Here is a 25,393-nt window from a genome sequence, read left to right on the forward strand (position 1 = left end):
CCACGACTGCTGCGCATTAAGACCGCTCGGCTAATCCCGTGCGGCGTGGGAGACCACTATCCTGTTGGAACGCCACAACACTTTCCTGATGTAAGAACGCCAAAAGAAGAGGTCCAATACCATTCCTAAATTACCGAGTGTTGATTACCGTCCCCTCCAGAAGCACCAGACCTCAACGAGGATTGTAGCTTATCGCTCATACGACCATAAGACCTGGGGTTGGGCCAGTCTGCCTTGCTCTAATGCTTTCTACGGCACGGCGCTCAACTGGTCTACATCGTATGTCAAGGGACCATCATTTGCATGCAAGCAGAATCTGCTTTCATCGCTGACGACCACAGAGTTCCATTCTATCAGTCGAGCCACGCAATCTGCACGTGAGTGTGAGTGCTCATAGTCCAAATGCTAATAATTGGTTCGCTACGATTCGTGTTGACACGTCTAAGCTTACAAGCCGTCTTATCAGTGCTATGGTAGCTGTACGATCTGCCACTGTTGCCCTTACAGTATGACAATTCTAGCTGGCGTCTGTGCTGCAGTGACGTACAGAACCTCGTCTATGGCTGTGAGAATATTCACCTGATATCTGATACCAGTGTCGTAGCACTTCTGAAAAAATGGCTCTGAGCACTATAGGACTTAACATCTGAGGTCATCAGTCCCCTTGAACTTAGAACTACTTAAACCTAACTAACCTAAGGACATCACACACATCCATGCCCGAGGCAGGATTCGAACCTGCGAATGTAGTGGTCGCGCGGTTCCAGACCTAAGCGCCTAGAACCCCTCGGCCACTCCGGCTGGCAGCGTATCTGACAGAGCACGTGCTGTTTGTGTGGTAATTCTCCAAAAGCACAACTCGATTCCTTTCAGACGCGCTCTGTTGGTTGTAGGACGTAGGAGTACTCCTCTGTCGCGTGGTTGACTGCCTGCTTCACAGGTTTGCACCACACTGAGCCTTCCTAGCTGTGAGTATTCCCAATAAAAGGACAGACAGAGATGGCGCTCTGGTAGGTACGCCACTATGCTGTTGTTTTGCGACTTTGAAACCATTATCAGTATATCTATTATCCCAAATTCAAATTCTGAAGGTGGCATGGGTAAAATAGAGGGAGCGAAAGGGTATTTACAATTAGTACAGAAAGCAGATAGCAGTTATAAGAGTCGAAGGTCAACAAAGGGAAGCAGTGGTTGGGAAGGGAGTAAGACAGGGTCGTAGCCTATCCCAGATGTTATTCAATCTGTATATTGAGCAAGTAGTAAAGGAAACGAAAGAAAAATTCGGAGTAGGTATTAAAATCCATAGAGAAGAAATAAAAACTTTAAGGTTCGCCGATGACATTGTAATTCTGTAAGAGACAGCAAAGGTCTTAGAAGAGCAGTTGAACGGAATGGACTGTCTTGAAAGGAGGATATAAGATGAACATCAACAAAAGCAAAACGAGGATAATTTAATGTGGTCGAATTAAGTCGGGTGAAGCTGAGGGAATTACATTAGGAATTGAGACACTTAAAGTAGTAAAGGAGTTTCGCTGTTTGGGGAGCAACATAACTGATGATGGTCGAAGTAGAGAGGATATAAAATGTAGACTGGCAATGGCAAGGAAAGCGTTTCTGAAGAGGAGAAACTTGTTAACATCGAGTTTAGATATAAGTGTCAGGAAGTCGTTTCTGAAAGTATTTGTATGGAGTGTAGCCATGTATGGAAGTGAAACATGGACGATAAATAGTTTGGACAAGAAGAGAATAGAAGCTTTCGAAATGTGGTGCTACAGAAGAATGGTGAAGATTAGATGGGTAGATCACATAACTAATGAGGAGGTATTGAATCGGATTGGGGAGAAGAGGAGTTTGTGGCACAACTTGACTAGAAGAACGGATCGGTTGGTAGGACATGTTCTGAGGCATCAAGGGATCACCAATTTAGTATTGGAGGGCAGCGTGGAAGGTAAAAATCGTAGTGGGAGACCAAGAGATGAAAACACTAAGCAGATTCAGAAGGATGTAGGCTGCAGTAGGTACTGCGAGATGAAGAAGCTTGCATAGGATAGAATAGCATGGAGAGGTGCATCAAACCAGTCTCAGGACTGAAGACCACAACAACAAACAAGTATCCCATAGGCGACCTATGCACTCATGGGGTCAAGGTCGAAGTCGTCTTTTCAGATGTACTAATTGTTTTCCAGCATTGTGTTTTGCTTATGGTAGATGTGAAGGTGAAATTTTAATTACATATCATCCACAAAACAGCACAATGCAGTCACTTTTCAGTTTCAGCTGTTGCATTTGGTACAGAATTTCTAGAGAGTGCACAGAGCGCTGTGTATACTAAGGAGTATCATGTCTCATTTTAGGAGTTGTCTAGACTTAAGCAGTTGTTTCATCAGTGTCTGACACGGTCGCCACTTTGCGCGTGCCGGCAGGCCAGGTGGACCTGTGGACGCAGAAGGCGAGCGGCTGCGCGTGCCCGTGGGACGACTCGGCGGCAGAGTGCGCGTGCTGCGTGCGCGAGGGCGCCTGCCACTGCGGCCGCGCCGCCCCCAACCGCTGCAGCCAGTGCGGGCTCGAGCAGCACTGCAACAACAGTGAGTACCAAGCAACCACCCCCATTACTCTCCGTGCAGCGCCAGTCATTTTATTTACCACACCTAAGAACGTAACATGGTCGCCATGTTACTTCTTTCAGGCTTTCAGTAACATTATTGGGCGTCCTTGAATAATATTTTCTCACTTCCTGTTGTAGTAATCATCGAATACCAGTAGTGGTCTCACTGCATCTGTGTGTAATCTCTTGTTGCCCAAAGACAACAGAAAAAATTGTAACTTCTTTAGTAAACTGAAATCTCTTGAGCATAGTGCCTTGTAAAACATGAATTATAGACGCTAAAACTATCGCAGTTTCCTGATAGTTACATTTTCTTATCTAGGAAAAGTTTTAATTAAATACACACTTTTTAGAAACATTTTAGTTATTCGACTTTGCTCAACCTGAAATTTTATTTCCTTCTTTAGTTACACCGAGAGCTATTGTTGATCGAATTAATATTCAGTAAAAGGTATGTGGCCCCTTTAATACGACCTTGCACAATCCATACAACAACTATTATCAGGACGGGAAACTGGATAGCGAATAATTGTTGGTAGTCGTACTTTGATTTACACATACTTAATTTATTAACATAAGGTTCCTGCAGATCATTCCCCACAATCTTCACTACTAGCAGCTGTTACTTAGTATAAGTTCTTATTTAAACAAACTAGTATAACCATAAAATTCATGTAAAACAGTTCAGAAACAACTAGGAAACCCAGTATTTCCGTGGCTTCGCCACACTTAACAAAAGCTTACAAGTAACAGTACAGTTCCAATTAGAGTGGGCCAGCCACTTGATTGAATTTATATACTACAAGGCCCAAACAACACTTAAATCTTACGTGGTTAGCCAGAATTTACTAGAGCATAGAGATGTAACAGTAGTAAGAAAGATTGCCAAGAAACAAACCAAGATTACATTTAGTTGCAGGTCTATCTTTATGCAACCCAAAAAATATTTTTTTAAACATCAGAAAATTACAAATTGAAAACGCGTTTTACCTGTCTTGGCGTAAGAAGAAGATACACTAATCTTTTTTTATGGGGTCTTCGCCCAAATCAATCCAGCCGTGGCAGGGTTACGTAAACACAGGAGGATCTAGGCTGCGGGTTACTCCCCACTCCTTGCTAAAGCGTTGGCGCTTACAGCAGCTTTTGACAAACGCAGGACAATTGCAGCTCTGTGAAACACACACAAAATACACGGCAGAATCCTTGCATCATACATAAGTGCATCAGTCTTCAAAATGTTCCATCCACAGCAATCATTGCCCTTTTAATTGAAACCATTTAAAAGACTGTTCACCAATAATAATAGTAATAATAATAATAATGATAATATCAATTACGTGCAGTTTTCAATCACTTAATACAGTTATAACTAAGACTTCACTGTGAAGCCAACATTAAACCAGCTCATACGGAGCTCATCCACATACTTTCCGATTAACGGCTGTGTAAGTTCCACAATCATCTAGAGAGGGAAACGCCTCCCAACGCGTCGCTCAGACACATACACTAACGGCCAACTTACTTGATGTCTGCACACAGCACAACTCAGTAACACAAACAGCTTAACCACATTCTATCAGGGACCTTTCCCTTGATAGAAATCACGAAACTTGGATCTCCGAGCTGCCCCAAAACACAGACATGCCGACCAATACAATTGCGCGGTATATAAACCTAATAGGGCACACCTCGTCACAGTCGACACTCCTTTCTTCGGAGACATCCCACGCCTCTCAATGATTACCTTTCGAAAGCTAACGGCCGACACTTGAAGCCCGCCAACACGGAAGAAAGCCACACGATATGCAAAGATCTCAAATACCCTCCAAAATCGATCGCAACGATATAACGAGCGTACCCGGTGGTGGCGCCAGTCCGCCACGGCTCAATAACCTTCCCAACATTTAAACAGCGCAGGTAATGGCTGCCAGTCGCTGTACAACTATCCACAAACATTAGAGTTGAAACGTATACTGAATGTTCTAGATTATGCCAAATGATTACGAGTTTGCTTTTTTTGTGTACGCCACCACAGTCTCTGTAAATTGGAGACTGTTGTGGTAACATTGTAACATTCTATTGCTGTCGCCTTCAAAATGACTATGTGAATCCTCACCATTAACAACAGAATGGCGTATAAAGTAGATTTCAAATCTAAGCGCATTAATTTTTGTCCACTTCTCAGTGTGCAACATGACGATCGACTCGCGCTACCTGAGCGCGCGCTCCGGCAAGACGTTCGGCCAGATCAAGTCTCCGTCGCTGGAGGGTCCCGGCTTCTGCTGGTACCTGCTGCAGCCGGACTCGGGCCAGCGAGTCGAGATACAGGTCTACAGGCTCGTCAGCGTCGGACGCTTCAACGGCACCAGGTGAGCACCAAGTAGAACAGGTCGCGAAGCCTCCCAAAACACGTTTCAGCTGCAAATGTATGGTATTCTCAACTGAGTGACAATGGATGAGGATGCACTCATTTTTGTTTTGCATTTGTTTGGGCTACATCTAGATTCCTGGTACCCACCTTTACAGTAATAGACAAGCAGTAGTTCATTGTACAAAACGATAATACTGTAACTACGAGATATAAATAGTTTAAAAACTTACATGTTCTGAAATACTTGTTTTTGATGATGATTACTATGATATCATGGTGACATTGGAGGCGGCGGTGGTGGTGGTGGCGGTGATGATGATGGTAGTTGTGCAATTGGTGAAAGATGATCCATGTGGTGATGTGTACGCTTGCAGTTTTTCTAACTTAACGACCTGCTCGCAGCTGTGGTCAGTGAGCCGAATTGGGGCACTGATGAACCAAACCATTATGAACACTTGCTTAAAGGTGTGTCGGTTGCCATTTAGAACGCGGCGTTGCAGAGATACTATGCCGCCTCCAGAGGTATGTGGCACAGGATGTCTAGGCACCGATCCCGCAATTTCCGTATATTACGGGACTGTGGTTTTCGTTGTCCGAGCTGCCATCCGGTAGCGTCTCAAAATTGCTCCATGAGGAGAATTACGTGGTCAAGACATAAGGGTGAGTTCAGTACCATGCGTCTCTATCAACTCCAGCGTAACTATCGCTCAGGAAGATCCAGTCACCATCGGGAAGACATGAAACATGAAGGGATGCAGGCGATGCACAGTATTGAGCACATAGGTCATAGCAATCAATGTTAATTTGATTACTACAACAGCTCAATGGAATCCCAGAAGAGTATAGCCCATGGCGTACTACTGTCCCCATACACCTGCGTTCGTGCCACGGTACATGTTTCGAGCAGCTGTACCCCTGCATGTCGGCACATCGAGAAGTGACCATCGACCTTATATAATCATAAACGTGATTCTTCCGGCGAGCAGACTCGTTTCCACTGATACATGGGACAATCGTAAATGACGATGTCGTTGAGTCAATATGGGAAAAGATAACGCTCGTCTAATGCAGAGCGCTGAACGGTATACACCGGCCAAAAGTTTGTGCCTGTACCAGCATTATACTTGTCATCAGGTGTGCCAAGGATCAACATTTTTTCACAGAGCATGATGGTTCTGACTTCCACGTTCTAAGATGAGACGTGAACGTTTGTTATGTTGTCGCCTAGTGACTGTGTCACCATCCTTCAACCACTTGCCGTACATACGACTATAGTATGTGAACAGCTGAACGCATTTTTCTGTTCCGAAATGTTCCATCTGGGGTGCCTGGCAATAATAATCTCTACCTCTTGTGAAAATGTTAGTGGCTACAGACAGTAAAGTCAGCAATATCTTTGGGACTTCACTGTTAGGACATCGGTTATCTATGTTCTGTGTACAAAGAAGTGGGTGGTTAATGCCAGTCTCGGATGCATAGTAGCTGTGGGTTTGGCTTTTAAGGTTTGCACTTAGGGGCAATAATAGCCAATAGTAACAGTTATTTGCGACAGTGTGAATATCTTTTCAAGGTTTAGATGAAGTGATGGATAACCGAATAAGTAGTAGCGGTAATTGAGTATAAAGTATGATAACGAATCATTAGAAGGTAGCTCTGGGGGTAGCGTCTATGATTACTAATGAAAACGTCCTCGGTTCCGGGTTCGAACCTACAACCGCTTGAATTTTGGGTAAAAATTGTCAGCAATGGCCGACGAAGAGTTCCGGCTTAAGATGTTACCCTCGCTCAGCTAACGGCCTTGTAAAAGAGGGAGATGCAGCGAATAGAGGTCAGGACAGTCTCTTGTTGTTGGGGTGGGAAACTGCAAGTAAAGGGGGAAGAATAAGCAATCATCAACGGCATGAGGATGCAGAAGGCAATGGAAGCCACTGCACTAAAGACACCTAAAGCGAATTTGCAGAACATTTGGCATGTAATTGACAAATGTCAGGACGATCTCTCTACTGGGAAAAGGACCCGGACTAATCCCCTATTCGGATCTCCAGGAGTGGACTGCCAAGAGGGAAGTGACGGTGAGAAAAAGACTGAATAACCAACGAAAGGGTAATGTTCTACGAGTCGAGGCATGAAATATCACCAGTGGTAGAGAAGCTAGAAAATCTCGAAGGGGAAATGCTAAGACTCAGTTTGGATGTAGTGGGAATCAGTGATATGAAATGGAAAGGAGATATGGATTTCTGGTCACATGAGTGTTGGCTAATATCAACACCAGCAGAAAATGTTGTAACGGGGATGGGATTTATTACGAATAATAGGCCTGAGAGTGAGGTGCTGTGTAAAGTCGAATCATACGGTTGTACTTATCAGAATTTACAGCAAACCAACCTCGACAACGAAAGTTCGGGTGCACATGGCAACATCACCAGCCCAAGATGAAGAGATATAGAAAGTACATGAGGATACTGAACGGGTAATTCTGCACGTGAAGGGCGTTGTAAGGCTGATATTCGTAGGGGATTGGAAAGCGGTTGTAGGGCTAGTAATAGAGAAAAGACTTACGGGGAACTATGTGGAATAATAGCGGAGAGAGACTAGTTCCGTTCTGCAATAAAATTCTGCTTGTAATGGTGAATATGCTGTTCAAGAATCCCAAGAGGAGGAGGTATACTTGGAAAATATCGGGAGATACGGAAATATATCAGTTACATTACATCTTCGTCAGGCAGAATTTCAAAAGTCAGATACTGAATTGTAAGGCGTATCCAGGCACAGATTTAGAAACAGATCACAATTTAGTGGTGATGAAGAGCGCGTTGAAGTTTAAAAGGGTAGTGAGGAAGAGTCAATGAGCAAACCAGTGGCATACGCTTGACGTTGACGCTTGACGTTGACGCTTGACGTTCTCAGAGGCTACAGATACTGCGATAAGATTCGCTCAGTGGTTATTTCAGTTGAAGAGGAATGAGTATCTCTAGAAATAACAGCCACAGAAGCTGGAAAGAGAAACATACAAAATACCACAAAGATAGAGGTGAAGAAACCATGGTTGGCAGAAGAAATACTTCACTTGGTGGATGAAAGAAGGAAGTACAAAAATGTTCAGGAAATACAGGAAAACTGAAATACAAGTCAATTAGGAATGAAATAAATAGGAAACGCAAGAAAGCTAAGGTGAAATGGCTGTATGACAAATGTAAAGAAAGCTTAGAAGAAATGATTGTCGGAAGGCCTGACTCATCATACAGAAACGTCAGAACAACCTCTGGTAAAATTAGATGCAAGGGTGACAACATTAAGAGTGCAATGGGAATTCCACTGTTAAATGCAGAGGAGAGAGCGGGTGGTTAGAAAGTTTACATTAAAGGCCTCTTTGAGAGGTAAGACATGTTTGATAACGTGATAGAAGAAGCAACAGGAACTGGAATGGTAGAGATAGGAACCCCCAGTATTAGAATCAGAACATAAAAGAGCTTTGGAGGACTTAAGATCGAATATGGCAAAACGGGTTGCTAAAATGTCATTAGAATTTCTTATTCGTCTAGGGAAGTGGAAACAAAACGACTCCAGAATGAGATTTTCACTCTGCAGCGGAGTGTGCGCTGATATGAAACTTCCTGGCAGATTAAAACTGTGTGCCCGACCGAGACTCGAACTCGAGACCTTTGCCTTTCGCGGGCAAGTGCTCTACCAACTGAGCTACCGAAGCACGACTCCCGCCCGGTACTCACAGCTTTACTTCTGCCAGTACCTCGTCTCCTACCTTCCAGGAGTGCTAGTTCTGCAGGTTCGCAGGAGAGCTTCTGTAAAGTTTGGAAGGTAGGAGACGAGGTACTAGCAGAAGTAAAGCTGTGAGTACCGGGCGGGAGTCGTGCTTCGGTAGCTCAGTTGGTAGAGCACTTGCCCGCGAAAGGCAAAGGTCCCGAGTTCGAGTCTCGGTCGGGCACGCAGTTTTAATCTGCCAGGAAGTTTCAACAAAACGACTGTTTACCCAGGTGTGTAGAAGGTATGAGTCTGGCAATATATCACGTGGCTTTTGGTAAAGTACCATCCACACAATTCAAAAGACCCCAAAATATGACAAATGCGGGAAGTGGCAAACAATCAGCTTAATAGCTGATGCATCCAAACTGCCTACAAGACTTAGTACAGAAGAATAGCAAAGAAAATTGAGGATGTCCTGGTTGACAATCTTCTGGTCGTTAGGAAAGCCAATGGTACCATTGTGACGTTGCGGTTGCTAACGGCGACAAGACTACAGATAAAGCAAAACACGTTGTAGGATTTTTCGACCTGGAAAAAGCTTTCAACACTCTAAATTGGAGCAAGATGTTCGAAATTCCTACAAAGAAGGGGTTAGCTATAGCGAAAGATGGGTAATACACAATATGTACAAGAGGCAAGAGGGAACAATAAGAGTGGAAGACCAAGCGCTCGCACTAACAATGATGCAAGAACGAGATGTAGTCCTTCGCCCCTACTGTTCAATCTAAACGTCCAAGAATCAATGACAGAAATAAAAGAAAGGTTCAAGAATGGAATAAAAATATGAGATGAATGGATATTAATGATGAGAGTCGATGATGACGTTACTATACTCAGTGAAAGTGAATAATAATTACAGGATTTACTGGATGGAATGAAAAGTCTAATGACTACAGTGTACTAATTGAGAGTAAATCGAAGAAAGGCGAAAATAATGAGAACCATCAGGAATGAGAACAGAGAGAAACTGAACACCAGGCTTGGTGATCACGGAGCAGATTGTGTCAAGGAATTCTGCTACTTAGACAGCAAAATAATCCATCACTGACGGAGCAAGTAGGACATAAAAAGCAGACTAGCAGTGGTAAACGAGCATTCCTGGCCAAGAGAAGTCTACTAGTATCAATCACAGGCCTTAATATGAGGAAGAAGTGTCTGAGAATGTACGTTTGGAGCACAGCTCTATATGGTAGTGAAACATGCACTATGGGAAAACCGGAAAAGAAGAGAATCGACGCATTTGAGGTGTGGTGATACAGAAAAATGTTGAAAGTTATGTGAACTAATAAGATAGAGAATGAGGAGGTTCTGTGGAGAATCGACGAGGAAGGGAATATATGGAAAACATTCACAAGAAACTGGAACAGCATGATAGGACATCTCCCCTTAAGACATGACAGAATAACTTCCATGGTACTAGAGAGGGCTACAGAGGATAAAAGCTGCAGAGGGAGACAGAGACTGGAATACACCCAGAAAATAACTAAGAAAGCAGGTAGTATGTGCTACTCTAGGACGAAAATTTGGCATAGTTTAGGAATCCTGTGCGGGCTGCATCAGCCTGTCAGAAAACTGATGACTCAAACATAAAAAAATTACAAGTCAACATTTTCTCCGACATCAATCCCTTAAATTAACTATCAGTCTCAAAAAGAGAGGACGTAATTGTCGATGGTGGTATTTCACTTCTTATCCAGTTTAATCGGAAACTCCTTGCTTTTCACTGTCGTAAAACAAGACTGCAAATCGACTGATCTTAGGCGGCGCGTGCTTGAATACGAACGGAGATACAGTCAAGCTGTTCGTGATCGGTCAATTAGAATCTAATTTGGGCGTAGCATTTGGCTAGCGAATTTAGTCCTAAGTTCTCATTAACAGTTTTGCGACACAGTTGGTCGATTTTTTTCTGTGCATCCATATATCAGTGTGGGTAGCTGCGCATTTTTTTCAGTCGTCAGTCTTCTGGCTTGTTCGTTGCGGCCCACCACAAATTACTCTCCTGTATCAACCGTTTCATCTCAGAGTAGCAATTGCAGCCTACATCCTCAGTTATTGGCTTGATTTATTCCACTCTCTGTCGTTCTCTACAATTTTTACCCTCTGCAGCGTCCTCTAGGACCACAGAAGTATTTCCTTACGTCTTAAAAGATGTCCCACCATTCTGTCCCTTCTTTATATTAGTGTTTCCCGTATATTGCTTCCCTCGCCGATTCTGCGGAGAACCTCCTCATTCCTTACATTTCCAGTACACCTAATTTTCAACATTCGTGGCTTCTCAAAGGCTTCGCTTCTCTTCTTTTCCGACTTTCCCACCGTCAGCGTCTGACTACCATGGGTAGCCAGTTGATTACTGATATCACTATTCAGGAAAAAGCTATAGTTGCGAATGGAAAGGAATCTGTCATAACTGATTCTGATAGGCAAGCTGCGTGCATTTTATTAGATTATGATCGCCATTATAGGTCAGAATGATAGTGTTCCACATAGAAGCACATACAAATCGAGGTAGCATTTCATATCTCAGAACTTTTCCGAGAATAACACCGGATTTGTAGATGACATGAGTTTTTTAATCCACTGAGCTCGAATACGATAGGTCAAATATAAAACAGTCACCTGCTATTTCTGCCGTTAAGTCTCTTTTCCTTTTTCTACCCTGAGAACTAACATAGTTCCCTTAGCTTCTTGGAGCGTTTGTTAACAGTAAGTTCCCTGAGGGAGGGCGAAACAGGCGTTCATATACACTCCTGGAAATGGAAAAAAGAACACATTGACACCGGTGTGTCAGACCCACCATACTTGCTCCGGACACTGCGAGAGGGCTGTACAAGCAATGATCACACGCACGGCACAGCAGACACACCAGGAACCGCGGTGTTGGCTGTCGAATGGCGCTAGCTGCGCAGCATTTGTGCACCGCCGCCGTCAGTGTCAGCCAGTTTGCCGTGGCATACGGAGCTCCATCGCAGTCTTTAACACTGGTAGCATGCCGCGACAGTGTGGACGTGAACCGTATGTGCAGTTGACGGACTTTGAGCGAGGGCGCATAGTGGGCATGCGGGAGGCCGGGTGGACGTACCGCCGAATTGCTCAACACGTGGGGCGTGAGGTCTCCACACTACATCGATGTTGTCGCCAGTGGTCGGCGGAAGGTGCACGTGCCCCTCGACCTGGGACCAGACCGCAGCGACGCACGGATGCACATCAAGACCGTAGGATCCTACGCAGTGCCGTAGGGGACCGCACCGCCACTTCCCAGCAAATTAGGGACACTGTTGCTCCTGGGGTATCGGCGAGGACCATTCGCAACCGTCTTCATGAAGCTGGGCTACGGTCCCGCACACCGTTAGGCCGTCTTCCGCTCACGCCCCAACATCGTGCAACCCGCCTCCAGTGGTGTCGCGACAGGCGTGAATGGAGGGACGAATGGAGACGTGTCGTCTTCAGCGATGAGAGTCGCTTCTGCCTTGGTGCCATTGATGGTCGTATGAGTGTTTGGCGCCGTGCAGGTGAGCGCCACAATCAGGACTGCATACGACCGAGGCACACAGGGCCAACGCCCGGCATCATGGTGTGGGGAGCGATCTCCTACACTGGCCGTACACCACTGGTGATCGTCGAGGGGACACTGAATAGTGCACGGTACATCCAAACCGTCATCGAACCCATCGTTCTACCATTCCTAGACCGGCAAGAGAACTTGCTGTTCCAACAGGACAATGGACGTCTGCATGTATCCCGTGCCACCCAACGTGCTCTAGAAGGTGTACGTCAACTACCCTGGCCATCAAGATCTCCGGATCTGTCCCCCATTGAGCATGTTTGGGACTGGATGAAGCGTCGTCTCACGCGGTCTGCACGTCCAGCACGAACGCTGGTCCAACTGAGGCGCCAGGTGGAAATGGCATGGCAAGCCGTTCCACAGGACTACATCCAGCATCTCTACGATCGTCTCCATGGGAGAATAGCAGCCTGCATTGCTGCGAAATGTGGATATACACTGTACTAGTGCCGACATTGTGCATGCTCTGTTGCCTGTGTCTATGTGCCTGTGGTTCTGTCAGTGTGATCATGTGATGTATCTGACACCAGGAATGTGTCAATAAAGTTTCCCCTTCCTGGGACAATGAATTCACGGTGTTCTTATTTCAATTTCCAGGAGTGTATCTACATGGTGACGGACCTTAGTATTGACTCCCAAACTTTTGGATAAACATAAACCGACTTCTGATTCCACGACCCGGTACGTGTCGACCATTTACAATATTCCCTACACGTGACGATTGAAAAGTTTCTTTGACCTTGAACACCTCTAGAAATGAGTTCCACATTCATTCTTACAGCTAAACAGCACTGCAGCGACAAAATTAGCACCGGCCGCTGTGGTCGAGCGGTTCTAGGCACTTCAGACCGGAACCGAGCTACTGCTACGTCGCAGGTTAGAATCCTGTTTTGGACATGGATGTGTGTGATGTCTTTAGGTTAGTTAGGTTTAAGTAGTTCTAAGTCAAGGGGACTGATGACCTCAGATGTTAAGTCCCATAGTGTTTAGAGCCATTTGAACCATTTTCCTCTTGTCCTTCTTCTTCCTGCATTAGTTACATTTATCTGCTTAGTGCTACCCTTGGGGAGAAAATTCTTGACGGTTATAGCCACCCTGCGAACTTGAAAATTCATGAGGAACATTCTGTTATGTGACATCTTTCCAAAAACTTCCTCAAAGCCACATATATTCCATTGAAAGGATTCCACTCTGTTATACTGATGTAAGATTAAACATCATCTGATGGATAAAAAAAGTGGGGCTTCCCTAAGGTCAACAAAAGCGCATAATAATACTGGGTTTTACAAAACACAGGGCATTACAAAATATTCAGTGAAGTTAATCATCCCAATCGATATTAGGCTATCTTCTGCTACCGCAATGCAGATGGTATCACTCGTTTAGCATATGAAATAGACATCAGGATAAAAATGAGCTACACACTGACATAAACACAGTACACCTTAAAATTAAATTCACATTGAGACAAAAGCATACATACAACTAAATTGATACGAGTCAATATAAACAGAATCATCGTCAAACACAATTTTGGAATATAGAGGAAATCCGTAAGCACAATAGCAACCATTCACAACCTGTTCAATCACTCACGGACGTATAGATATTAAAGTCTTATATATACACTACGCAGACTTAACACATACTCAATTGTACACATTAACTAAACACAATATCTGATCATCTGACAGGATGGGTACCACATACAAGTAATAAGTAAGGTAAGCAACAAAATGAAAGAGCAAATTAAAGACGCACAAACCATGGATAAATTACTGTCACGACAAAGAGCCAGTAACAACGTAACAGTCACAGATAACACATATAACAGGAACACATTTCAACAAACACTGCGTTGCACCTGTTTGCATACAGAAACATGAACGACATCATAGTGGGGAACACTCTGAAGAAACAAAGGCTACAGAGTATGTCACACGAACAGCACAGTTCATGCCAGTCTGTTGAAATAGGTCAACATTCAAGAATTTTTAGACAAGGTATTCTGAGTACCTCAAAATGAAATTGATAATGATCTGATGGCTTGCTCTCTCTCTCTCTCTCTCTCTCTCTCCCTCTCTCTCTCGCTCTCATACACAGACACACACACACACACACACACACACACACACACACACACACACACACAGATTTCTTCCGTTTACTTTGCAGATGACACGCTGTCAAGTCATGAAAAGCCGTATTAGCAAGCCGAACTGTGCAAGCCCACTTGCAGCTGAACAATAAAAACAAAATTAAAAATGGACACAGTATACTATTTAGGACCACAACATAGAAAAACAAATATTAATTTATAAATGGGGCCTGCAGAAGGTACCATATTGGTGTCGAAAACGTATGAATAAATGGACAAAAGAAACACATTGTGTTCTGCAGTAAATGTGCAAAAAAGTAAACACAATTACAAAATGATTACCCGATTTTACAAGACTATTATCTTTTACATGAATGAAGATAGAAACATGAGGTATATTTTAACCTCATATCGAAACTAAAAAATCATTTTCTTAAAATTTAGTTTTTGTGGCATTCAACAGCCATTAAGTAATTCGAAAAACACATTTTAACCATGACGTATTTTCATTTGAGCCTTATCATCTATCGACTTCGGTCATGGACCATCTTCACACGATAGCTAACAGAAGGACAAAATAGAACAAGTAACGGACACGAAAAAATATAAAATGCAAAATTCATAATAGGTGCATAGGCTTGATCTGTTCATGAATTTTTACATGGCGAAGTCGTAAGAATAAACTGATGATAAACACTTAAGAGGCAAAAGCAGATCAGGTGAATAGATAAATCATTTTCTTTTCTGACTGATATAAAATCCAAATCGTCATAACAGGTAGAATAAAAGGACACTACATGTTCCACCAAAGCCAAACAGAAATTTTTTAAAGTAACAATAGTTAACGTAATGACGTACAAAAAGATAAGGATCTAAAGAGGTAAGAGCTGTGCAGTGCACACTCTGTAATATAAGTCAAGGACCATATTAAAACAGTCCGTCGACACATATCAAAGTTCACACCTATAACGAGCTGTCAACTGATAAGAGGTAGGTTGAATGTCTTTAGCAGACATCACAGTCATTATAAGATACAAGCAAAAGTGAAAGTGACGTCACATTTTAGAGACCGTTAACAGTCTTATATTTCACTTCCTACTTTGTTGGCGTTTCATGTCGAGTAATGTGTCTTCCAGAAATATTCTATCTAGCTCTTATCCACTGTCAGCTGGCCGTAGATATGAACTTTGACCACATGTCCACATATAGTTTTTATATGGTCCTTGACTTATACTACAGAAGCTACACTGTACAACTCTTACCTCTTTCGCTTTACATCTTTTTATACATTAGGTTAACTGTTGTTACGTTGACCATACTTATATTAGGCGTTTGTGGAACTTGTGATGTTCTTTTCGTATATCTATTATGACAGTTTGGGCTTTCTGTCAGCAAGAAAAGAAAGTGATTTATGTATTCAGCTGATCTGTTTTTGCCTCCTACGTATTCACGATCAGATTATGCCTTTGTACCTTTTACGAGTTCTGTATCTGTTCCATTTTGTACTTTTGGTAGACATCCTGTGTAGATGGACCACGACCGAAACCGATTGATGGTAAGTGTGGTGTCACCGCCAGACACCACACTTGCTAGGTGGTAGCTTTAAATCGGCCGCGGTCCATTAGTACATGTCGGACCCGCGTGTCGCCACTCAGCGATCGCAGACCGAGCGCCACCACACGGCAGGTCTAGAGAGACTTACTAGCACTCGCCCCAGTTGTACGGACGACGTAGCTAGAGATGCACACTGACGAAGCCTCGCTCATTTGCAGAGCAGATAGTTATAATAGCCTTCAGCTAAGTCAATGGCTACGACCTAGCAAGGCGCCATTAGTAACATTGCATGTATCTATGGAGTCTCACTTATATCGTCAATAGCGATGTACCAAGGATGGATTAAAGTTAAGTATTCCAGAAGCTACGTACTTTTCTTTATAGCATTCATTACGTATCCTGTTACAGACCTATCTCTTGCCTGCGTGAACTAAACGCGTGCCTTTCGGCTACTTCCGTGGCGTGGCTGTCTTGCTACGCCACAACAGTAAGGTTCAAACTAAAACAGCTGATGGATGAAATGCGTTTATTCGAGCCTTTTTTTGCCTGTTGTTCGTTGCCGGACCATGGAGTGCCTGTCTCGCTCGCTCATTCATTACCCAAAGTGCATCGAGTCGAGTTGGCGTTAACACGGAAAGGAAATGCGTTTTGCACTCTCCGTTTCAAACAATGCGTAATTCAGCTGTACCTGTACACTTTGACATAAGTACAGCACTGCCCCCCCCCCCCCCTAGTGGAAACGTATTAAACCATAAACCACTAAGCAATGGTACCGTTAGTTTCAAGGTTGGCTCTTACGTATGGTCGCTTGATCTTACGGTATGGGGACGCCGTCTATTTAACTCCTCTTCCAACAATGAGTGATCTTCGACACCTTATGCAAGTGGGAGCGAAGGCAGAAAAGCTGCAAGCTGTATGTTCGTAAGAGTATAGGACAATTTTCAAAAAGTTCGAATGTTTTCCATATGATCGATGGAGTTAAAGTCAACATTTGTGAAATATGAATCAAAAGCTTACCTCTAACGCAATTGCAAAGAGTATCACGGAGCTGCATGTACGTACATACCCTTGCAAAACGAGTGGTTCTCCTGCTGATGATGCTTTTGTTGTCTGACCTCTTGACAGTGAGAATTAGAACGACTTGTCAAGGACACTTGAATTCAATCCACCCGAATATTAGTTTCTCGATTTGATGGAGGGGGGAAGGAACGGCTTCACTTTTTGGATGTGTTCGTCAGGGAGAAATATGTTTGCACGTTGGGTCATGGCGTTCATAGGGAACCTACTCAAACTGACTTGTTTCTACAGGCTGATAGTTGGTCACCATTAGGTTCAGCGTCATGGGAAACTTCGTATTTTGGTCCACAGCACCCACGTCATTTCAGACCCTGAGAGTTAGTCAGCTGAATCAGCTGAAAACCCATCTTGAGGTCACCTTTCGCCAGAATGGATATAGTGGAAGATAAGTAGTGCGTTGCGCTATCGATAAACCGTACACCGGGTGAGTAATGATCATACTGATTGGCACCATGTTTTGCGGCCTTTCTTCTGCCTTAGGCAGGGAACATTTGCAACGAGACTGGTGGTGTGGAAATATAATGAGAAATGCGTATTTTGGCTCTCTAAGATTACAGTCCTCGTTGGTTCCATTAACGATATTCTACATTTTCTTAAGGCGGGTGTCTATAGTTTTCCTTGCAATTGGAGCATGTCATATATTGGTCAGACCATCAGGACTATGGAGGACCGGATTAGTGAGCGTAAGCGCCACACACGCTTTCTTCAACCAAGGAAATTAGTTATTGCAAAATATGGCTTAAATGGCTCTGAGCATTATGGGACTTAACATCTGAGGTCATTAGTCCCCTAAAACTTAGAACTACTTAAATCTAACTAAACTAAGGACATCACAAACATCCACGTCCGAGGCAGGATTCGAACCTGCGACCGTAGCGGTCGCGTGGTTCCAGACTGAAGCGCCTAGAACCACTCGGTCATTCCGGTCGGCTTAGTTATTGCAGAAAGTTGTCTTCTCACCGGCCACATTGCGCAATATAACAACACGGCGATTCTAACAAGCACTTCCACCTCCTGGCATAGTGTTATTAAGAAAGCATCTGAAATCAAATGATTAAGTAACCTTTTAAATAGAGAGGAAGTTTTTTAATTAAATTTCGTGTGGAATCCTAGTGTCTCCCTTACGAAAAAGAAAGGAAGAGAGAGTTAACGCTACCTGCCCCGTTGTTCAGTAATTGTCACCATAAATAACTTCTGGCGTCGGTTATCTTTGGTTTTGTGGTGGCGCTAGTGTTAACAGCGCGCGCACGTGCGTATGCGTGCTTGTTTGTTTGTTTTATCTTCTCATATTTACCGTGCAACCCGATGTTTTAAATTCTCTTGAGCAGCGCTTACATGCTGCAGTTTTGTCTTGAATACGACAGGGTGGTCACCTGTCGAAATATGTAAAAGAAGTGGTAATATTGCCTTGAAAATGTCAGGGTGGACACCTCTCAATCAGTTTGTGACGACGTCACCCTTCTGCGTGCTCGTTACTAATCTGAACACTGTATCTGATGGAAGAAACTCAGGTCTCACATTTGTCTGCAAGTTCTACGCGTAGATTAAAATTTACTCGCAAGTTTTTATCTTTCTCGTGTGGAAAAATCGGTCTTATGAAACGCGATGATTACTTTTTAAAAATTCTACGCAAGTGTAACTTCTAAACCGTAAGACAATCTGCTGCAGTGTAGCGCCTCCTGCATCTCTGCGAAGGAGGGGGAATACCGGGTGATGAAAAAGTCAGTATAAATTTGAAAACTTAATAAACCACGGAATAATGTAGACAGAGAGGTAAAAATTGACACACATGCTTGGAATGACATGGGGTTTTATTAGAACCCAAAAAAAGCAAAGTTCACAAACTGTCCGACAAATGCGCGTCGGTTGGTAATGATCGTGTGCTTAGCCGCCACTTTCGTCATGCTTGGCCTCCCAGGTCCCCAGACCTCAGTCCGTGCAATTATGGGCTTTGGGTTACCTGAAGTCACAAGTGTATCGTGATCGACCGACATCTCTAGGGATGCTGAAAGACAACATCCGACGCCAATGCCTCACCATAACTCCGGACATGCTTTACAGTGCTGTTCACAACATTGTTCCTCGACTACAGCTATTGTTGAGGAATGATAGTGGACATATGGAGCATTTCCTGTAATGAACGTCATCTTTGCTTTGTCTTTCTTTGTTATGCTAATTATTGCTATTCTGATCAAATGAAGCGCCATCTGTCGGACAGTTTTTGAAGTTATGTATTTTTTTGGTTCTAATAAGACCCCATGTCATTCCAAGCATGTGTGTCTATTTGTACCTGTCTATCTACATTATTCCGTGATTTATTCAGTTTTCAAATTTATACTGACTTTTTGAGCACCCGGTAGATACAGTTTCAACACAGTGGTTCGATCTCCTATGTACGTGACAGCTGTCAGAGCCTGATTAATCGACATCGCCTCTCAGAGCATGAAGTTAAGTTATATGTAGCGTGCAGTTCATTTTGACTCTGGAGGCGCGCCCGCCGTGTTGCAGCTGCGACGGCGGCTTCCTGCAGCTGGTGGATGGCCCGCGGCCGGTGCCCCGGGCGACGCACTCCCAGGTCTGCGGGGGCAACGAGCGCTTCACACCGCCCGTCGTCCTCTTCGCCGACAAGGGGCCTGCCTCCCTCATCTTCCAGTGAGTACCCCACACAGAGCCTCACTAGCAATGCCTGCTCGAGGCATCTTTCAACAGAGAATAAATGTAGCGTCCAAGAAGTAGACTCGCTCTTCGTGGCCGTATCTTTTGCTATTCTGGAAGCATCAAAAGAGTGAAAGCTTCGCTGACTACTTCGATCCTTGTAACGTTGCTGCTTGTGTATTCTGCAGCAAATGAGACGAGGCAAGGTGGAACGGAGTGAATTTTCACTCTACACACAAATGTACACTGGTTTGAAGCTTCCTGGAATATTAAAATTGTATCCCGGCGTGGGACTCGATATCGGGACCATTGGCTTTCGTCGGCAAGTGATCTACCGACTGAGTTACCCAAGCGCGACTCACTACCCGTTCTTGGCCTGGGTAGCAGTGTCAGAAGAGTACATGACCGCAAAAGAGAAAAGTCCCAAGCTCTAATTTCCGTCCGGCACACAGTTGTAATCCACCAGGACGTTTCAAAATAGCGCAAACTCCGCACCACAGTAAAAAGTAATTGTGTAGAAATTGCTCCTGGCTGTGGCTGAGCCATTTCCGTGAAATATCCTTTTTTTTCAGGAGTTCTAGTGCCGCAAGGTATGTAGAGGAACTTGAGTGAAGTTTGGAGGACAGGAGTCGAGGTACTGGCGGAAGCATACGTGTGGGGATGGGTCGTGAGGAGCACTTGTATATTTCGATCGTTAAAGCACTTCGCCACAACAGGCAGAGGTTCTAAATTCGAGTTCCGGCCATGAGTACGGTTTCAATCTGCCAGAATATTTAGATGTGGAATAAATTATGAGGAGAGTACGGTTTCAATCTGCCAGAATATTTAGATGTGGAATAAATTATGAGGAGAAGACGAGAAGTACGGAATTGACGAATATACAACAACAGCTAAAAGAACAGGTTGCAACAAACGTGAATACGAAAGAATACAAGATTACAGTTTATATCCACCGAGAGCCAATCTTTTTACTATGCTGGTCGACTTGTGTATATAGGAAACAATGAATTAAAGGAAAGTTTCAGTACCGAGATGATAACTCACGGTTAAAACATATGAATGATAAAATTCTCTATTGAAATTGCCATCCTAAGTGAATGTGAGGAAGAATGACATGACATGTTAAATCAATAAACAGTCGTCCATTAAACAGCAAATCATATTTCTAGTACTCATGTGGAAGACCTAATACTTTTACTCTTTGTAGGTAACCGTCACTTTTCACTCCATGCATGCAATCTAAGTCATTTTACAATTCATTTCGATCTTCTGATGTCCTTACTGACGGTAAGCGACATCATCGTCTGTAAACAATATATGAAGGCTACTAATATTGTCTCCTAAATATAAAATCTTGATTAAGAACAACAAAGAGCGTAACTTATGTGTAGGAGATACAACTTTGTTTGCACTAGCTGACTTATCGTCAGATATACGAACTGTGACCTTTCTGACAGGATATCGCGAATGCAGTCGCCCAATCGAAATGATACGTCAGAGGCACGCTAGCTGATTAGAAACCACATACGGCGAGCAGTATCGTAGGGCTTCCGAAAATCTAGAAATATGCAATCAGCTCGAGATTTCCTTTCGATAGCGTTCTTAAATAAATGGGAATTTTATGAGCCAGCTGCTTTAGGTTTCACTTGAAACTTTGTGACCGGATCGCGACTCAAACTAGCTTTTCTAGAAGTGTTGCCTTAACCACCTCGGCGACCTGGACACGCCGCCACACCTCCCATCCTACACGTGCTGGTTATTGGCTGTAGATCGTTTCCTTTAAGATATTTCGTGATGTTTGAACCGAAATCAGCGACAGAGTTGCAAAAATACTGAACCCTGTCAAGAACCTGGAGTACATAAGCGGCAGAGGAGTACAGGCACAGAGAACATCCCTCCCAAAAACTAGTAGTAACAAACACTTCTGAATTGCGGATATGGATCTCATCACTATACGGAAAATATTGAACTGTGTGAAAACCTAAAAACGTAAAAGTCAATGCTAAGCGACTTTTTGTATAAAGAGAGGAGCTTGCAAGATGCGTTGTTATAAAAGAGTGTTGAAAGTTAAAGTGACTTATAAGAAACAGGGACAAAAGGCATCTGCTGGAAGCACTAATTAAAACAAAGGACAGCGCTAAATCTCCAAGAAATAACTTCTGTGACGTTACAGGAGCCGCTGAGAATAAAATTAGTAGCAAACAAGATTGGAATATGTACAACAAATAACTGAGGTTAAGAGATTATCAGAGATATGAAAAGTGAATTGAGCTGATTCTCGTTGAGGCATAGCAATTCACGAAATTTGTTATCACAAAATTTCTCCCCAAAATGCCTAAATAATTTGTTTTCTCCCATTTACATATGTTGAAATGACTACTGTAAAAACGTAAGAGACAATGAAGCTCGCGCCAAGAAAATGTGGATGCTGATTTTCCACTTGTGCTATTCTGGAGTACAACAATAGACAAATTGACAGTGGGTTGACGATCCCTACGTTAAATACCTAAGTGTGAATTGCTGAGTGATCATGTAGATGTAGGTGCGGGCTACAAGAATTACACAGCGCTGCGCTGTAGATATTTCTTCCACTTCACCAAAGAAACTCCTGGGTTTCCGTGGACTGCTTGAGTCCGCCATCCGGGCTGCGTGGCTCCGCCATGCGCGTCATTACTTCTTCTCACAGAGATCGAGCCCTTGCAACATTCATGTCGCGAGCGCAACTTCCCGTAGCGCTATGTGGATGTGCGTGACACTCAGCAAGCGGCACTGCATAGTTCATTTTGTAATGGAATTTGTGAACACCTCAAAGGCGCCTACGGGACTCGGGAGGTCTCCAATATTCACCTCGCGCCGACTCGTCGCATTCCTCAGACACCGCTCCCCAGTCAGCGGGAGGGTCCGTGGAGGGCACACGTACGAAAAAGGAGGCCTTGTGCCAGGTATTCCTCCGCAGCGTGTGCGCAAAGCAAACACGCGAGGAACGCCCCCGCCAGACGATGATCTGCAAACACGCCAACCCCGGCGCGCACCTCTTTTTTTCCCTCGCCTCCCCCTTCTAAACGGTCTCACTCACGCAAGTCACCTCTTTCTTTGTGACGCATATCTGACACAACCTGCATTCCACACAGTCTTCCTGTTCGTACCCTTCGCAAATATGTAACGCAAATTTCGTCAGCATGTACACTGGCTCTCTGCAGTTGTACCTCGTTCTTTCCCTTTCTTCATCTATTTATTTTACATGCAAAACATTTACGTGGTGGACGCACGTACGTGAATATCGATATTTCACATTAACAAACTCATAACTGCCGCCTACATCTGCATACACTGATAAGGCAAAAGACAGCGGAAAATGATCTCCTGCTGATAGCGTCACCGGCACGTGCCGTGCTAAGGGTAGTAAACTATATGATTCACAGTATCTGGTTACCTATTGACGGTCAATAATGTAGGGTGTGTTCATGGTAGGGGACACTTCAAGTGAAGTGTCTAAATGTCTGTGGCGGCCAGTCATGTTGATCGCTTAGGTTCAAAGCGATGTCGACGTCCTAACTCAAGGTGGCGTTCTAACTTATTCCAGAGGAGCTCCAATTGGTTAAGGCCGGAACTCTGAGAAGACCATTCCGTTTTGGGATGTTGTTTACTACACTTCACTGACTCAAAGACACTGCCGTATGACAGGGTGCTGGATTCTCTGTACTGTTCCTCTGCTCTACGCAGTACACTTTCCCAACGACAAAGACGAAATATATCCTCGAAATCTCATGTGACCAGCAATCCCAATAAAATAACCCAGAATTAATGACAGAAAATTGAAACAAAAAAATTTTCATATGTGTGTAAATTCTTAAGGGGCGAAGCTACTGAGGTCATCGGTCCCTAGAATTACACAAAACTTAAACTAACTTTTGCTAGGAACAGCATACACACCCACGCCCGAGGGAAGAATGGAACTTCCGACGGGAGGGGCCGCGCAATGCGTAACATAACGCCTCAAGCCGCGCAGCCACTCTGCGCGGCAAAATTGATACAAAAGCCGATATGTGACAGTAACCTCCCTTCCACGTTCAGCCTTTTCTTTAATGGAATAAGGAGCCACATCATGTGCACATAAATCAGTGCCATACCGTATCATTACCTCCTCTGTACTTCACTGACTGTCAGCACGAATGTCACGTAAAGATTTCAAGGCATGCGCCAAACCCAAAGCCTTCCAGGGTGTAGGCTGATTCATCACTCCCAATCTCATTCACCAGATATCTGCTAGCATCACTGTGTAAAGCTTGTAAAGCCCCGTTTGGCACTGATTATGTGCGGCTTAAGAGGAATTACTCCACGATTGTACTCCATTTCTTTTTAACTCCATACGCACAGTCATTGTTCTAGCTGGACTGGTGGCAGCGCTTTGGAACTCGAAAGTGATTTCTTCTGTTGATTTCACGTAACCATCCTCCACAGTTCTCGACGGTCCCTGTTAGCCTGTACATTACATCTGCCTATTCGTGGTTTAGATATGGTTGATGCTTCGTATTTGCATTTTACAGTCACATTACCGAGAGTCAGCTTCGGTTCTTATGGAAGGGTTGAATTGTCCGTAATGGGTTTGTTACTAAGGGAGCAACCAAAGAGCTGTCCTCACCGCTCCACTCTGCCGCCTCTCTACCTACAACACAATCCTTCCATCTCTGCCGACTCTCTTGATATCCATTGGTCATTCCCGTATTACATGCGGCTTACGGATTCTTTTGATCAGACAGTGTGTAAAGGAAGAAAAGAGACGAATGAGGATTCAGTCATAATTAGAAGCACAAATTATAGTCTGGTGCATGGGACGGAAATTTCAGAAACGGTTAAAGCTAGTTGGTTCTTCTCGTGAGACGTCGATTCCATCAAAGATATCTGGCTGATGGACGATGCAACCACGAGTAGGCGACAAGGTGTTCTACGTCCACGCCTCATGCTCAGGTCGCAGGTTTCAATCGCTCTGTAAAGCGAAGTAGGTGGCTATCGCTGGCAAATCTGGAGTAGAATGCTGGTATAGACACAAGTGTTGTGGAGAAGACTGTTTAGCGCCCTTCGTTGAAGATGGAGCTCTGCTGGAATCGACCTCCTACGTGTTTCCATTTTCACCGAACTATATTAGCAGTTACCGGTAGCGTCGCTCCGTAAAACTTGTAAAGCGCCGTTTAGTCCTGACTATGTGTGGCTTAAGAGGAGCCGAATAATCGAGAGTGGAACGTTCCTTAATGAAGACGTGTAGTTTCTTGTTACACCAGGTCGAGTCTTCCGTCAGATACGCCGTCAGTCAGGCGAGCGCCTGCACGAAACATGCTCGAAGACACCATACCAACTACGAAGTATATGAATATTATTTTAGACCACCCTTCATGCTTGACGTCTTGCCCGATGGTTCCAGCAGGAGCGGCTGCACCTCGCCCCCCCTCCCCCCGTCTACCCCCCTCCATCCGTTGGAGGTTCTAGTCCTCCCTCGGGCATAGATTAATTAGTGCGGAAGCCTAGGGACCGACGGCCTTAGCAGTTTGGTCCCATAGTCCTTACCACTAATTTCCAAATTTTTCCAGCAGGATAGCTGGACGTGTCACAACGCCAGAATCGTGTTCCGGTGACACGAGGAGCTTGACAGTGAATACACGGCGACATCTTGGCCACCAAATTTTACCCATCTGAAACTAGTGAAATACATTA

At 44.1% G+C, this 25,393-nt stretch overlaps 1 protein-coding gene across 1 annotated transcript in view; it reads left to right on the forward strand.

Moving 5' to 3' along the window:
- Positions 1-25,393, forward strand: part of LOC124616411 — a 262,291-nt gene that overhangs the window by 42,622 nt on the left and 194,276 nt on the right. Inside the window, exons 2-4 of the mRNA XM_047144715.1 lie at positions 2,424-2,585; positions 4,791-4,974; positions 19,538-19,681. Of these exons, the coding sequence (XP_047000671.1) occupies positions 2,424-2,585; positions 4,791-4,974; positions 19,538-19,681 (490 nt within the window). The remainder of the gene's footprint in view (positions 1-2,423; positions 2,586-4,790; positions 4,975-19,537; positions 19,682-25,393) is intronic.

Source organism: Schistocerca americana, chromosome 5 (assembly GCF_021461395.2).
Source record: "Schistocerca americana isolate TAMUIC-IGC-003095 chromosome 5, iqSchAmer2.1, whole genome shotgun sequence".
Taxonomy (NCBI): Eukaryota; Metazoa; Arthropoda; class Insecta; order Orthoptera; family Acrididae; genus Schistocerca; species Schistocerca americana.